Below are 15065 nucleotides of genomic sequence, written 5' to 3'. Positions count from 1 at the left end.
TTAGTACAAAGGAAAAATATTAATTGATTCTCATTCAATATATTTTATCAATATTTATAGAATTATTTTCGAGTTAGGAGTATTTTTCTATCTTATTTTAGGAGTATTTTTTTAATTGATTAGTACAAAGGAAAAATATTAATTGATTCTCATTCAATATATTTTATCAATATTTATAGAATTATTTTCGAGTTAGGAGTATTTTTCTATCTTATTTTAGGAGTATTTTTTTAATTGATTAGTACAAAGAAAAATATTAATTGATTCTCCTTCCATATATTTTAGGAGTCTCATATATTTTAGGAGTCCAGTTAATATAATAAAAGTAATTAAATAATAAATTGAATAAAATGGTGAAATGACAGTTTTGTCGAAAGGAGAGTGTGTTAATAAAGGACAAAAAGTTCAAATCACTTTTTCTGAGGATTTTCATACTTTTAATATATTATAGATATAGGAGAAAATGGTTGATTACCCCTTCAACATTTAGTCAAAATCACAACTACACACTCAACCTTTATGAGAGTCCCATTACCCCCTCTAAACATTTTTATACCCCTCCAATTGCTAACGTGTCAAAATTAACCAAAAAATTACACATGTGTGTGTACACGCACTCGGCCCACCTACTTTTTTAGTTCCCTCCTAAAACGTCATTTTCATGGATTCCACTCACATCTCTCAGCTCTCTATACACACACACCATCTACAACACTACACACAGAGAAATGCATACAATACACAGACTACTACACACAGTCATACGCGAGAGAGGGGAGAAACAGTGAAAGACAATAGAGAAAAAAAAAGGGAAAAACAGCCATATCGAATTCAACAACAACAAAGCGGATCCAAAGTTCCAAATTACTTATGCAAATTCCCGATCTTTCACAAAATTCAAATTGTAGTACAAATTCAAATCAATGTGTGCTGATAACACTGCATCCACTACTCCAGAAGCGACGAGCTTTTTCAGTTGAACAAGCAAGAGTTGAGAATTAATAATTTCAATACGAATCGCAATTGAAAAAAAAAAAAAGCAAGGATGAAAAGAAATAGAAGATATCTTCTAAATTTAAAACTCCAAACACCAGCACGTCGCAACTCGAAACTCGGGATCTGGGTTTCTTAGCAGCAGCAGAACTCTTCTTCACAGTTGCTAACACCATTTTTGCTAAATTCAACAAGGGTAATTTACTCGGTATTTTGAGAATTGAGAAATAATGTATTGTGGGAAATTTGATAAAGCTTTGGATGGTATATAAAAGGGAAATAATGAAATTTGATTAGAAAATAGTTGTGTATGATGCGGCGTTTGTGAACAGTGAATTACCAAAGAACACTTTGATTTTTGGATTGAAATTGTGGGTGGTTATTGGGATATTTGGTGGAGTTATATTTGTTCTCATATCCAAGAGATGAGATTTGACGTTTGGAGATGAATGATTATGTTGGGTTTAATTGGAGAAGACAACATTAATTAATAATTAAAACTAATGACATGTATTATACATGTGGCACCTAAAAATACTGATTTTGTTGGGTTGAAGCCCCAACTGACACGCCTATTGGGGGTATTCTCACTTCCTATGACACGTCAGCAATTGGAGGGGTGTAAATTACTCTAAAAAATGTTTAGAGGGGTAATGAGACTCTTGTAAAAGTTGAGTATGTAGTTAAGATTTCGATCAAAGGTTGGAGGGGTAATAGACTATTTTCTCTAAATATAGATTATAGATTATAGATATAAATATAGATATAAATTATAGATTATATATCTAGATGAACGATATATTAATATAGTATTTTAAAAAAGTAGTACAGAGTAACAAATAAGAGTAATTTAATTAAATTAACCTTTAGTTAATGATTTTCTTAAGAAGTCTGCAAACTAAGAATATGACAAACATTTAGGAACAGAGGGTAGGGGTATGCAAAAATTGAACTGACCAATAAATTGAAACGATTAAAATGCTATTAGTTTATTGTTATTGAGTTAACGATTTTCAATGATTTTATAAAAATATTTATTGAGTTATTGATTCGGTTTTAATTTTTTCTTATTGGATTAGTGGGTAAACCGATAACCATTATCGTAAAGGATCAAAAATTGATAAATCAAAAATCGATTAAAAATATCTTATTGATTTAGCATATTTACAAATCAAAAACAAAATCTATAATATATAAAAATGAATCGAACCAACCAAGACACACACCTAGAAGAAAAAGTATCTAATATAGTTATACTTAGGATTCTAAACTTTCAGATAATTATAATTTTAAAATAGTATCTAAATAATATTATTTAATATCATCTAGTTCATGTAAAGATAATAATTTTGTGTCAAATTTATTAAGTTAATAACTTAAATGGTCACCCAACTTATAACTTTTCTCTCACAAACTCACTCAACTTTATTTATTACTTCAAAAGTCACTCAACTTAGAGTTCTTATCTCAAAAAGTCACCCATCTTTGACCTTTACTTCAAAAGTCACTTAATTATGAGCCCGTTTGGATAGGCTGGAAAAAAGTGATTTTTAAAAAGTTTTTAAAAAGTGTTTTTGAAAGTGATGAAATTTATTTTAAAAATAAACAGTTACATGTTTGAATAAAAGTGCTGAAACTGAAAAAAAAATTGTTGATGTGTTTGGTAAACAAGTGTTGTTAAGCACTTTTTTTTATCAAAATGTCTGAAATACCCTTAAAGTTGTTAATAACATGTAGAGTTGATTATTATTAATTTTTATTTCTAAAATGATTCAAATTAAAATTAATATATATTTTAATTCAGTTTCGATATAAACTACTAACTCTCTCTCTCTATATCTATCCATCTATCTCCCTCTCTCTCTCTATATACAATAGTTTCATGAATGACTATTAAATTTGTGCGTTAATTTTTTTTTTTTTTTTTTTGGGTTAAAAGAGCTTAAATCATCAAGCAAAATATATATGTTACTAATCATTTTAATTACATTAACATATAAACAGTTAATCACAAATAATACTATTTTTTTGATAAAATGACTCTTAATTGGAAAATATATTACTCGTTGATTGAGTAATGACCATGTCACTATTAAAATATTATCGAATACGAATGTTGCATCGTCAAGTATAAATGGATTGTTCACTAATCGTTCATGAAGTTGTATATCTTGTGTGTTCTCCATATATCTTTGTTGGTGAGTTATTTTTTTCTCAGAAAAATTCATATGTTGTATAATAATAATTATCCAAATTTAAAAGAATGTATTAAAGAAGGAGAATAATACATAAAAATTATATTTCATAAATTAGAAGTTTCATACAAAAGAGGTAATTTTGGAATAAGGGAGAATTATGAGGGACAAAAGTGCCTTTTACTTGGTCAACCTTTAAAAAGCCATTTTGGAATAATAAATGTCTTTTAGCTTTTGATTTTTAAAAAGCCATTTTTGACCTTTTTAAGTAATTTTTAAAATTGTCAAACACTTTCAAAAATGAAAAATGGCTTAAAAGTCATTTTGGCTCTCTATGGATATTTTACTTATAAAGTCACTCTATGGATATTTTACTTATAAAGTCACTCAACCTATTTAATTAATTATTTTTTAATTAAAATTTTCTAACGTAAAAATTTATTTAAAACCAAAATTCTAAAAAAAAAATCATTTGAACCATATTATTACATGTTTACTTTATATTTAACCCTCTGAAATTTTAAAATATCCTAAATAGTTTATATCAATTCACTTATAATTTTAATATTAATTTTTAAGATTTTCAGATTCATATTCATTTAGCTGATTAGATTTAAATAACTTTCAATGTGATACTTATTTACGTAATTAATTTTTCAATCATAATGCAATCTATGTATTACCTAATATACATATGCATCAAAAAAATACAATAAATTATATTCCTAATAAGTTGATAAAAGGGAAAACTATAGATTTTAAACTAAAATGATGTGATATAAAACATTAGCAAATGTTATTAAATATTAATAACATTATAATATATGCACTGCAACGAAGTAAAATTAGAAGTAAAAATTGTACAATCAAATGATTGTGATTTTAGGATATTAATTGAAGATCAATTTGACTATATATACTTCAGAGTATAGAGTAATCATTAGACAAGAACATCGTAAAAAATGGTCATAAAATCAAAATTCTAAGAAATAAAAAAGGTATTCATTTAAACCAAAAATGAATTTTGGATATGGGCGGGTCATTAAATTAATTGTTTAAATAATTTTTTTTTATTTCTTAAATTTTTTATATGTTAGCAAATTTTAATGAAAAATATCAATTAAATAACTTGAGTGACTTTGTAAGTAAAACAGTCATAGTTGAGTGACCTTTGAATAATAACTTTTTGAGAAAAGAACTCATAGTTGAGCAATTTTTCGAGAAAAAAATCATAAGTTGAGTGATCCTTTGGGTTATTAACTCCAAATTTATTTGTATATAAGATTACCATTTGTGATAATGATAAGTAATGTCATCAATTGGTTCTTCATAATGTAGGATTAACAAGTATGTTTATGGGATATGGTTAAATATTTTTTGTATAGTTTTCAAAACGAATAGATACTATAAGTCATGCTTCACTTTTTTTTTTTTTTTTTTTTTTTTTAAAGTGAAATATGTTTTGAAAAATTATGAAACTTCAATTCAAACTTTATTCAAATCCAAATCCAAACTAGTTCGATTTTTTTTTTTGCTTGTGTGTGTGAGAGAACCACTCCTTGAAAGTGAAATAGATTGTGGATGTACTTGAAATGGAATATTTATAGGAGGTAATTGATCCTCAAACAAGAACAAGTGGAGAATATTTGTTAGTCCTTGGGAGAATATAATGCCATGAACCTAATTCTTTCCTCAAACAATAAGTATATTTCTTGGTTACATCAAATATATTGATGATATTTGGTGAAACTTAATAAGATTAGAATTTAAATTATATATAACAAAGATAAAAAGTAAATTTGTGGTAATTTTTTTTTTTTTTAAATACATTTATACCTCCTTATAAAAATTTGATTTTTTTTTCAAAAATTGATTTTTCATGTACATGATGTTCATTGATTCAGAGAAGGTCTATGACAAAATTTCCAGAGAGGTTTTATGAAGAGGTGCTTGTAGGCTAAGGCGATTAAGTATATGTATGACGAGCCAAGACACAGGTTAAAACTGTAAGAGGAGACTCAGAGTATTTTTTTATATCTTGATGGGGTTACATCAAGTGTCGATTCTTAACCTTTTTCTATTTGCCTTTGTCGTGCATGTCTTGACGTGCAATTCCAATGTGAAGTGCCTTAATGTTTGCTATATTCGAATGGTGTAGTCTTGATTGATGAGACTGGTGGCTTCGCCTCTGATCGTTTGGTACACGAAGTAATATAAGATATCACATGCTTAAGTATCCCATCTTAATCACTTATTTCATCGAGAAATTATTTTATCCCATTTCTTAGATAAGACAAATTAATGTAAAAAATTATAGTAATAAGATAATTTAATGAGGTGGTGGGGTGAACAAGTTACATGGTTTACCTTTTTGCCCTTAGCAAAAGCCCTAAACAAAACCTCCACTCACTCTCCCAACATGAAAACAACACTATAAAAGCCACTTTCCCTTCAAACTTCACTCCATCGAGTTAGCCACCTTTAATATCTTCACTCATACAGTCTTAGTAGCTCAAAAAAATAAAAAAATAATTAAAAAAAATGGTATCGGAAACAATGGAGTCTATAATCCTTCAGCTCCACGACATCGCTGCCGTGAAGTTCGGCGAATTCAAGCTGAAATCCGGTATCTCATCGCCAATCTACATCGATCTCCGTTTAATCGTTTCGTATCCGTCGATCCTCCGTCAAATTTCTCAAACTCTAGTTAGCTCGCTTCCATCATCGACTGTCTACGACGTCGTGTGCGGCGTGCCGTATACGGCGTTGCCTATAGCGACGTGTATTTCGACTGCGTGTGATGTTCCGATGGTGATGAGGAGGAAGGAGGTGAAGGATTACGGAACGGCGAAAGCGATTGAAGGTGCGTTTGAGAAAGGAATGAAGTGTTTGATTGTTGAGGATTTGGTTACTAGTGGTGCTTCTGTGCTTGAAACTGCTGCTCCTCTTCGGGATGTTGGGTTGAAGGTTACTGATGCTGTCGTGATGATTGACAGGTGAAAATTATTTGTCCTTTGATAGCTCAATGTAGCGTAATCTGTGTTCATTTTTGTGGTGTTTGGACAAATTCTTCAGGAAAAATAGACATAATACATAGATTAACAGTTTAACTTGGATAGAGTTACATGTTACTTGTTGCTGGTGGGAGGTGTAGGCATCTTGTGGATTAGTCGATGATTCGATGATTGATAGGTGAAAAAATTATGATTGATAGGTGATTTTTTTTTCTTTTTGGGCTTAATATAGCATAATTTGTGTTCATTTTTGAGGTGTTCGGACAAATTCTTCGGGAAAAAATAAACATAATACATAGATAAACACTTTAACTTGTAATCTTGTATAGAGTTACATGTTACCAGTTGCTGGTGGGAGGTGTAGGTATCCCGTGGAATTAGTCGAGGTTATTGATGCCGTTTTTATGATTGATAGGTGAAAACTCTTTGCTTTATTAGCGAAATTTGTGCTCCCTGTTTCTGTTTTAGTTGATTTTTTGTGTTGTTTGGTTGACTTCAAAAATAATTAGTTTTTTTTTTTTTTTTTAAATTGTACCTTGTTGTTGGTGGGAGGTGTCAGGTATCCTGTGGTATTAGTCGAGCTGAGCTCAAGCTGGTCTAGACAACACAGTTATTAAAAAAAAAAGCTAACCTTTTTCCAAAAGAGTTTTGCATGAGTCCTTTTTTTTTCTTACTCTGAATGTAAATAATCAAGTTAATAAACAAAAATGGAATAATTCAAGTTGAAAAATGCTTTTGAGCTGTTATTCATGACACAGAGAGATTTTTAAAGACTTTGAGATCAGCATTGTCTGCATTTTTTTTTCCCAAGAATCTGATGTCAAAAATGCCACCTTAGGCTTTCAAGAATTGTAAAAGTATAGTGTTCGGGACATAATAGATCAGAAACAATAATTTACAACAATTACTGTACTGTGGATGCCCTCACCTTGCATATCACTCCATTTAGACTCATCTCAATCCAATATTCAACCAAAAAAAAAGGGTTCCGGTAAACTAGAAGTTCTTACATTTTTTACTGGACTAGACTGAAAATTCCATAACAAGTTTGGACCTAAAGTTCATCTACCCTTTGGTATCGCTGATATGGATTAATACCTAATCACCAAGATAACATCTAGGGAATTTGATTTTCACAGGGTTTGACAAGTAGACTTCAGAGGTGAGCATAAACATAATCAACACAAGTGAAAAGAAAAAGGGTGGCATACAATTATTGTTATATACCGGTTGTACTTGTTACCGTCCTAAAAAAAAAGCTACAGGTTGTACTTATTTCTTGTATGGGATAAGAGAGTTGTTTGGTGCCTTAATTTTTACATTTGGTGTTAGTGTCTTTGGGGAAATTCAAGTAGAACAGATTTGTGATATATTGGGCTATTCTTTTCCTGAGGTTGCTTGTCTTTGGACAGAGAGCAAGGAGGAAGGGAAAATTTGGCTGAGAATGGAATCACGTTGCATTCAATGGTGAAACTGACTGAGATGGTGAGGATACTAAAGGAGAAGGGTAGGGTTTCAGAGGAAACAGAGAAAATGGTGATTAAATTCTTGGAGGAGAATCGCAAGGTTGCGGTTCCTGCGCCAGTGAAGGAAACAAAGGCCAGGGTCAGATTACCATATGGCGAGAGGGCAAAGATTGCAAAAAATCCTACAGGAAAGAAGCTGTTTGAAATTATGGTGCAGAAGGAGACTAATTTGTGTCTGGCTGCTGATGTGGCCACAGCGGCTGAACTGCTAGCTATTGCTGACAAGGTAATGCATAGTTCCTTTTGTTCTTTGATCTGTAATCCTTCCTGAATAAGGTATAGGAAACAATAAAAATAGCAGTAGGCAAAATGTACGTGTAATTTCTGCTAACAAGGAACGTGCTTGTGAGATATGACAATCACCGCTATGCTGCTGTTCTTGCTTGTTATATTTGAATTTGTGTCACATGAGTTGTAAAGACTTTCTTTTACCTTGTCTATGGGTGTCAAATGAACTGGAAAAAATCAGATTTTTGTCAGTTCATTTGTACAAAGCCTATTAAAGTTAACTAGACGCTGCATTTAGCGTATGAATTGTGATAAATCTACTTTAATTTGGTGTGACGGAAGGGTAAAACAAACGCCCTTCCTATACTTTCCTATTTAATCTTTTGTCAATTGACTGTTTGTGCCTGTCATGTGTAATATTTTGACAAGTTTATCGTTAATCTTCCTATACAGGTTGGACCTGAAATCTGCATGTTAAAAACACATGTTGATATATTACCTGATTTCACTCCCGACTTCGGTTCTAAGCTTAGATCGGTAAGTTACTAGTACTCATTGACCTGATGGATGATGAATTGATGAAACAGTGTGTGCTTCATTTTGTCTAGTTCAGATTTACTGTATTTCTGGGATTCGTTATTCCTTCAATACGTGCATGAGCTATTTAATAAAATATATGAGCTAGCCGGGCAGGATGACAACTTTAATCTTAAAGAGTTCAACCGTTGCATCCAAGGAGTAGCTTCAGTTTAGATATTCCTCTGAAAACTGATTTCGTTCCTAGGCTGATTGCTAGTGATGGTGCCATGATTTTTAGTTTATGGGTTCTGGACCGCAATTCTTTCTGCTTATTGGGTTCTGAATAGGTTATTTAGGAACTTTCCAACACAAATATATTGTTTAAGTCAAGACTACTAGGTTCTGCGAACCCCTGGCCAGCACTATGGCTCTGCCACTGCAGTGATAGCTAGAGCAGCAGTAAATCGTTTGGTATTTATAACAGCATATTGTGTGATGGAAGAAGTACTTGTTTACTTAAATAATGTATGCCAATGTGAGATTGACTTGGCACTTGTTGCAAGTTGAATAGAAAAGTGATATTGGACATGGCTTATAAATATGCTTGTTTTTGCCATATGTAGAGATTTTAAAGTTTATGTGACTCATTATTGTTTCTTTTCTTTTGTAGATTGCAGACAAACACAACTTCTTAATATTCGAAGACCGTAAATTTGCTGACATTGGAAATACAGTGACCATGCAAGCTGAAGGGTGAGGGAATGTCAGATTTCTTTTCCTTTCTTGTATTTGTTTTTGCTCTGGTTAATCTCCTAAATTGATCTGATTGTCTGCAGAGGTATCTTCCGCATTTTAGACTGGGCTGATATTATTAACGCACACATTATTTCTGGTCCAGGAATCGTTGATGGTCTGAAACTCAAGGTTTGTTTGGTTTTACTGATAATCTAAGCTATTGAGCTCTAAAAATTCCATATAGATCTCATTTGGTTCTCCTGTACTTAGGGCTTGCCGCGTGGTAGGGGCCTGCTGCTTCTGGCTGAAATGAGCTCTGCGGGTAACCTAGCCACAGGAGCTTACACAGCAGCGGCAGTAAAAATTGCTGAGGATCACTCAGATTTCGTCATTGGATTCATCTCTGTGAATCCTGCTTCTTGGCCTAATGGTCCTGGAAACCCATCCCTCATCCACGCTACACCTGGTGTTCAATTGGTAAAAGGAGGAGATGCTCTAGGCCAACAATATAACACTCCAAATTCAGTAAGTCCCAGTTGCTACCATAATATTTTCCTTCCTTTTCTTATTTTTCATTTCGAACAGACCAGTCGTAGACTCTTTGTACATGTTAAGTACTTTTCTTGCATACGCTGAACTGCTGAAGTAGGTGGTTCATTATGGAAAGATAGGTTTGTGCAAACTGTCGTGGATACCATAGTTATCAAAATTTAAAAAATAAAATGGAATGATAGGTTCTGTAATTTAGTCGAAAGAGTTGAAGAGTTTGTTCATTCCTTTACTTTCCTTCTCACTTTCATACGACTAATTGTCCTTTCTTGGAACGGAGTGGATGAAATGGAAGTTCGCTACTGTGTTTGCTTTACACTTGTTTTGATACTTGAGCCGAGGGTTTATTCGAACCAGTCTCTCTATCTTCACAAGGTAGGTGCAAGACTGCGCACGCACCACCCTCCCCAGACCTCACTCGTGTTTAAGTTTGATTCCCCTCCGGCCAGCTCCACTGTATCAATGATATATCATTTGGGGTGAAACGTTGAGATAACAAAAATGAAAACTAGTGTAGTATGATACACTCAGTTCAACATCTGGCTAAGACTACATATAATTTTTGTTTTCAGGTTATTGCCGATAGAGGCAGTGATATTATCATCGTTGGCCGTGGAATTATCAAGGCTGCTAACCCCGCAGAGGCAGCTCGTGAATACCGGCTTCAAGGTTGGGATGCATATTTAGTGAACTGCAAATAAGGGTCATTTGCAGGGGCTTGTTTTACTGCGAACTATGAGCGTCTTTCCAGCTTTGGTTTCCTTCGCATTTGCCCAATGTTTCCTTTTCGCCCTTTCACTCCCGAGTTGGGCTGCAAAGTTTAGCGTTATCGCTCAGCTATAGAAGCATGTTGAAACTATATGTGCTCTCGAAAGAATAATTCTCGAATTGAATAACTTATTGATTGTTGTCCTTAAATTCTTGTAGCATAATGTCAGCCTCTTTCACTTTTTTTTTTTTTTGATTTCTCATCTGGTGTCCGGTACCTGCATTGGAGTCCGACTAATCCGGATTCGCGCCGAGTAGGGCCCCATTTGGGGGGAAGCGCTACCTACCAAGGATCTTTCCATACCCAGGGCTCGAACCCGAGACTTCTGATTATGGGAGGAGCACAACCTCATCCGCTTTGGTGGTATCAGCCTCTTAACTTTGGTGAATGTTCTTTGTTTTTGCTAAATTGATATTGAAGTACTGGCTGGCATAAAAAGAAAAAGAAGGATGAAACGATTACATTGATAGTATCATAGCACTTCAATTTGATTCTATTGGCGGTGTTTGGAAAGGTAGGTTGTACGAAAATCATAGTCTAGTGAGGTTGTTTTTGATAGACGAGGAGATATGACGAGCAAAAGAAAACGGTACGTAATATTCAAGAAAAAAGGAACAGTAGCAACAATGAAGTAATGTGATAATTGAATCACAAGAATCACCTGATGATAATAGAAAATTGAAGGCACGAAACTATGAGAAAAGTGTTAATATTATTGTGAGAAAGTGAAAGCATATCGTGCACCAAATGACCATCAAGCGTGGCTCGATGAAAAGTAAGACAACGGTCATCTTCCTACTAATTATTTACCCTAATATGCGATGTACATATCCTCCTATCTATGTTCATGTCCTTGATAAGCTAAAAGTGCATCATATCTTGTTTAATTACTTCTTTCTAATACTTTTTTCGGCCTCTTCGACCTCTCCTCACACCCATCAAAGCCAACCTCACCCATCTCTTCATTGGTATATCTACGCATCTCTGCTTTACATGTCCAAGTTATATTGATCTTCCTTATCTTGTCCGCTATGAAGATCATTTTCACCTTATTCTAAATATCTTTATTTCTAATAATATCTTTCTTAATTTCCAACCTATCTATCTTTAACATCCTTATTTGTGCCACTTTCATGCAATATAATCACTACAAGAAATTTGGCAAGCTAATTCATGGAATATAATAAGTTATTCTTTGTTCTTGCTTTCCTTTAAATTTTTTGTCAAAATTATCTCGTCAATTTTTCTTATTTATAACCCCTCCGCTGCTTCTTAATTGTTATGTTTCACTTTTTGAGAGTCAATCTAATTAATTTTAAAATTAAATTAGGTTAAATTAATTTGATATTTTAAAATTTAAATTTAAATATTAAAGAAAATATACGAAATGTATTATAAATACAGCCTTTTCTCATAGAAATATGATAAAAAATTATATATATATTTTAAAATGTTAATCATAATTTATATTGTTTAACATATCAGCTTACAAAACTATTTTTCTACCTCTACTTCAAGAAAAAGTAATACTCCTATTATATAACATCAGGGGTCGTTTAGTTGTGAAACAAATTATTTCAAGATATAACTTATTTCAAAATTAATTATGCTACACTCAAGAATAAGGCTGGGCATAAAATACTGAAAACCAAATTATCGAACTGAACCAAAAATTTTGGTAATTGGTATTCGGTAATTCGGTATTTGTCATGGTGTTTGGGAGTAGAATTTCAATATTTTGGTATTCGAGATTGGGTTTGGTATAAGATATTAATATCGTTTGGTGTTCGATATTTACCGAATATATATATATCTGTCTAACCAACCCAATAGACAATAGTATTAGTCATCCCAAAGAATCTCTTGGACGTTGGTAATCTATTCATAAAAAGAAACAAAAATAATACTAAATAGGGTTTCTATTAAATATACTCTTTGAAATATAAACGTACATTTGCACATCTCCAACTTTAATATGGTATTACTAAATATCGTAACAAACCGAAGTTTAATTTACCAATTACCGAATTACCAAACCGATGTTTATAAGTATGGTATGTGGTATCTACGTTCAAATATCGATTACCAAATTACCGAACCCAAACTTTGAAAATACCGAATCGAATACCGAACGCCCACCCCTACTCAAGAAGAGTAAAAAATAACACTATAATTTCTACATATTGATTTCAAAATGTTATAAATGTATTTACATTATAGTGAATGTCTATATAGATAAGATCTATTTGAAGTATTTGTCTTTTAGCCAGAAACTAGGAGTAAATTTTCCCTACAAATAGAAGGTTGTAAATCACTCTCAAGAATCGCTCAAGATGAATCTCTCATCTCTTCAGAGAAATAAAGAATTACTCTCTCTTCTCTTTTTTTATTCTTGTTATTCTTATTTTATATTTCATAACACATTATCAGCACGAAACTCTAACAAATTGAGAAATTGGCCAAAAACTCCAACCATTGCCTTACACGTTATACGGTTTCAAAAAGTGTTTATAAATCTAAAGAAAATTTCAAGGTTAGTAATTCCTTATGTTATCCGCCTCTTGCTACTAATAATATAATTATTGTTGGATTTGAGGAAAAATAATTGGTTTGAAACTATTTATATTTTAAATTTATTCCTCAAGAACAATATTATCAAAAAGGATGATAATATGTTGGATTTAAGTCCTATCAATTTATGCCTAAGACGCCTTTATATAGATAAGACGTTGAGTTTGAATCTCAATGCACCATATTGATGATATTATGATGACTAAGACAAAATAATGTGTTTTTAATGAAAAGTCTAAAAGATGACAATTTGCTCCATTCTTGAAGTGAATGTGGTAGCAGTGCATAATATATCAGAAAGAAGGCAAGTGATTGAATGCACGAATATACGCGTAGAGTGACAATACGATAATGATCATCAAAAGTGATGATATTCACACGCATATTATGATCATAAGATATATTAGAAAAAAAATTCTCTACATCATATATATGCCTCGATTTGCTCCTGAAGTAGCAATATCTTGAAAGAGGTTTTAAGCTATCATAGTTTGATTGGCTTAAGGCATAATTATATTCCATTCTTGAGGAATGAGAAACTTATTAATGCAAATGTACACTTGATTGTGATGGTATCACAACTAACCTCCGAATGAAGGAGAATAACTGAGAAGAGTTATTTTGAAATCTACTTTTAAAGTAGTAAATTTGATATTTCTGAAATTTATTCATGTAATAGTAAATATCAAATTTACTAAAGTAAAAGGCATGCGTCATGGCAAACTTGGAGTTTGCTAGAATAAAAGTTCATAAATTGACATGAACGATTGTAACATCTCAAAGATGTGCATACTGAGTATTGAACATATATTAAAGAATTAGAAAATTCTTCATTACTTTTAATATTGTTTGTTCTCATGATAAGTTGGTTGGACCAATTAATTTTGGGATTGGATCTCTTAAAATCTGAAAAATATGAAAGTTGAACATGGGTCCGTTCACTAATCATGTGATCTATTAAGATACATTGATATAAGATAATCACACGTATGTTTATTGTCAACCTACAATTTGACATTCATAAAGTTACTTGCTCAATATAAGTTGAGCTAATGACATAATTTTCAGATTGTATAATCAAGATAATTCATCTTGATGATAATGATTTAGCATTGAATGCCTTTAATAAATAGTTGAACCATTGTTAATGAGAACAAATCTTCATGTATTAATTTGAAATATTATGTACACAAGTACTTATACGCATTAAATCAATAAATTATGATTAATTTCCCCTCAAAGTTGGTTCTGAATCAGGAACCGCACATTATCCATCTAATAATTTCGATGTGCAGTATACGATTAATGAACATACCATGATGTACAAAGATGGATTTCTCAAAGAAGATGGAGGATGTATGTTAGTTTTCCTAACATAAGGGGGAGATTATGAGCAGTTATTAAATATGTTAGGAATTATCATCAGATCCTCATTCAAAAGAAAATTCAAATCAAATGCCGAAAGCATCTCATATTTGAGCTGCAAGTGCTCTTATTTTATGCCTCTAAAGAACAAGTCTATGGGTGTGTGAAGCGTGATAGACCAATCGGTTCCAAATGAAATAAATCCTTGAAAAGGATAAGGAGTAAATAATCATAATAAGAAGGCAATTTCTACGACATAACACCTCATGAAACCTTATGAGAGGTTCAGGTACCTGAAAATAATGAAGTGATGAGATCTCAAAATATTATGTCACATTGTGAACTGATACAAAATGATATATCATCAATATCTTTGATACAATATTGACGCAATATTGTAAAAGATTACGAGGATCTGAATTCTATGTTTATTTAAGCATGCTGACATATAAATATTTATCTTTTTTTTTTTTTGGTTAAACAGTGATTGCATTAATTAAAATAAAAGGTATAGTCCAGTTTTTTAGCCTGGTTTATAGACCATAGTTGAGGGATTGGATCCCTGATCTAAGCTATTACATATCTTGACCTCCCTTTCGAA

At 32.0% G+C, this 15065-nt stretch overlaps 1 protein-coding gene across 1 annotated transcript; it reads left to right on the top strand.

Moving 5' to 3' along the window:
* Positions 1-5551: 5551 nt before the first annotated feature.
* On the top strand, positions 5552-10677 carry LOC107847867 (uridine 5'-monophosphate synthase). The gene is made up of 7 exons (XM_016692431.2): positions 5552-6184; positions 7615-7954; positions 8410-8493; positions 9146-9228; positions 9312-9399; positions 9481-9735; positions 10332-10677. The coding sequence occupies exons 1-7, from the start codon at positions 5730-5732 to the stop codon at positions 10458-10460; spliced, it is 1434 nt and encodes a 477-aa protein (XP_016547917.1). The 5' UTR covers positions 5552-5729; the 3' UTR covers positions 10461-10677.
* Positions 10678-15065: the final 4388 nt, after the last annotated feature.

This window comes from Capsicum annuum, chromosome 11 (genome assembly GCF_002878395.1).
Source record: "Capsicum annuum cultivar UCD-10X-F1 chromosome 11, UCD10Xv1.1, whole genome shotgun sequence".
Taxonomy (NCBI): Eukaryota; Viridiplantae; Streptophyta; class Magnoliopsida; order Solanales; family Solanaceae; genus Capsicum; species Capsicum annuum.
The sequence above is the reverse complement of the archived record's forward strand: the minus strand, read 5'-3'. Positions and strand labels throughout refer to the sequence as shown.

Excerpts from the sequence above, each read along its gene's own strand:
- LOC107847867 (XM_016692431.2), top strand. The coding sequence starts at position 5,730 with ATGGTATCGGAAACAATGGAGTCTATAATCCTTCAGCTCCACGACATC. Across the intron at positions 7,955-8,409 it reads TGCTAGCTATTGCTGACAAG|GTTGGACCTGAAATCTGCAT; the intron begins GTAATGCATAGT and ends CTTCCTATACAG. Across the intron at positions 9,229-9,311 it reads GTGACCATGCAAGCTGAAGG|AGGTATCTTCCGCATTTTAG; the intron begins GTGAGGGAATGT and ends GATTGTCTGCAG.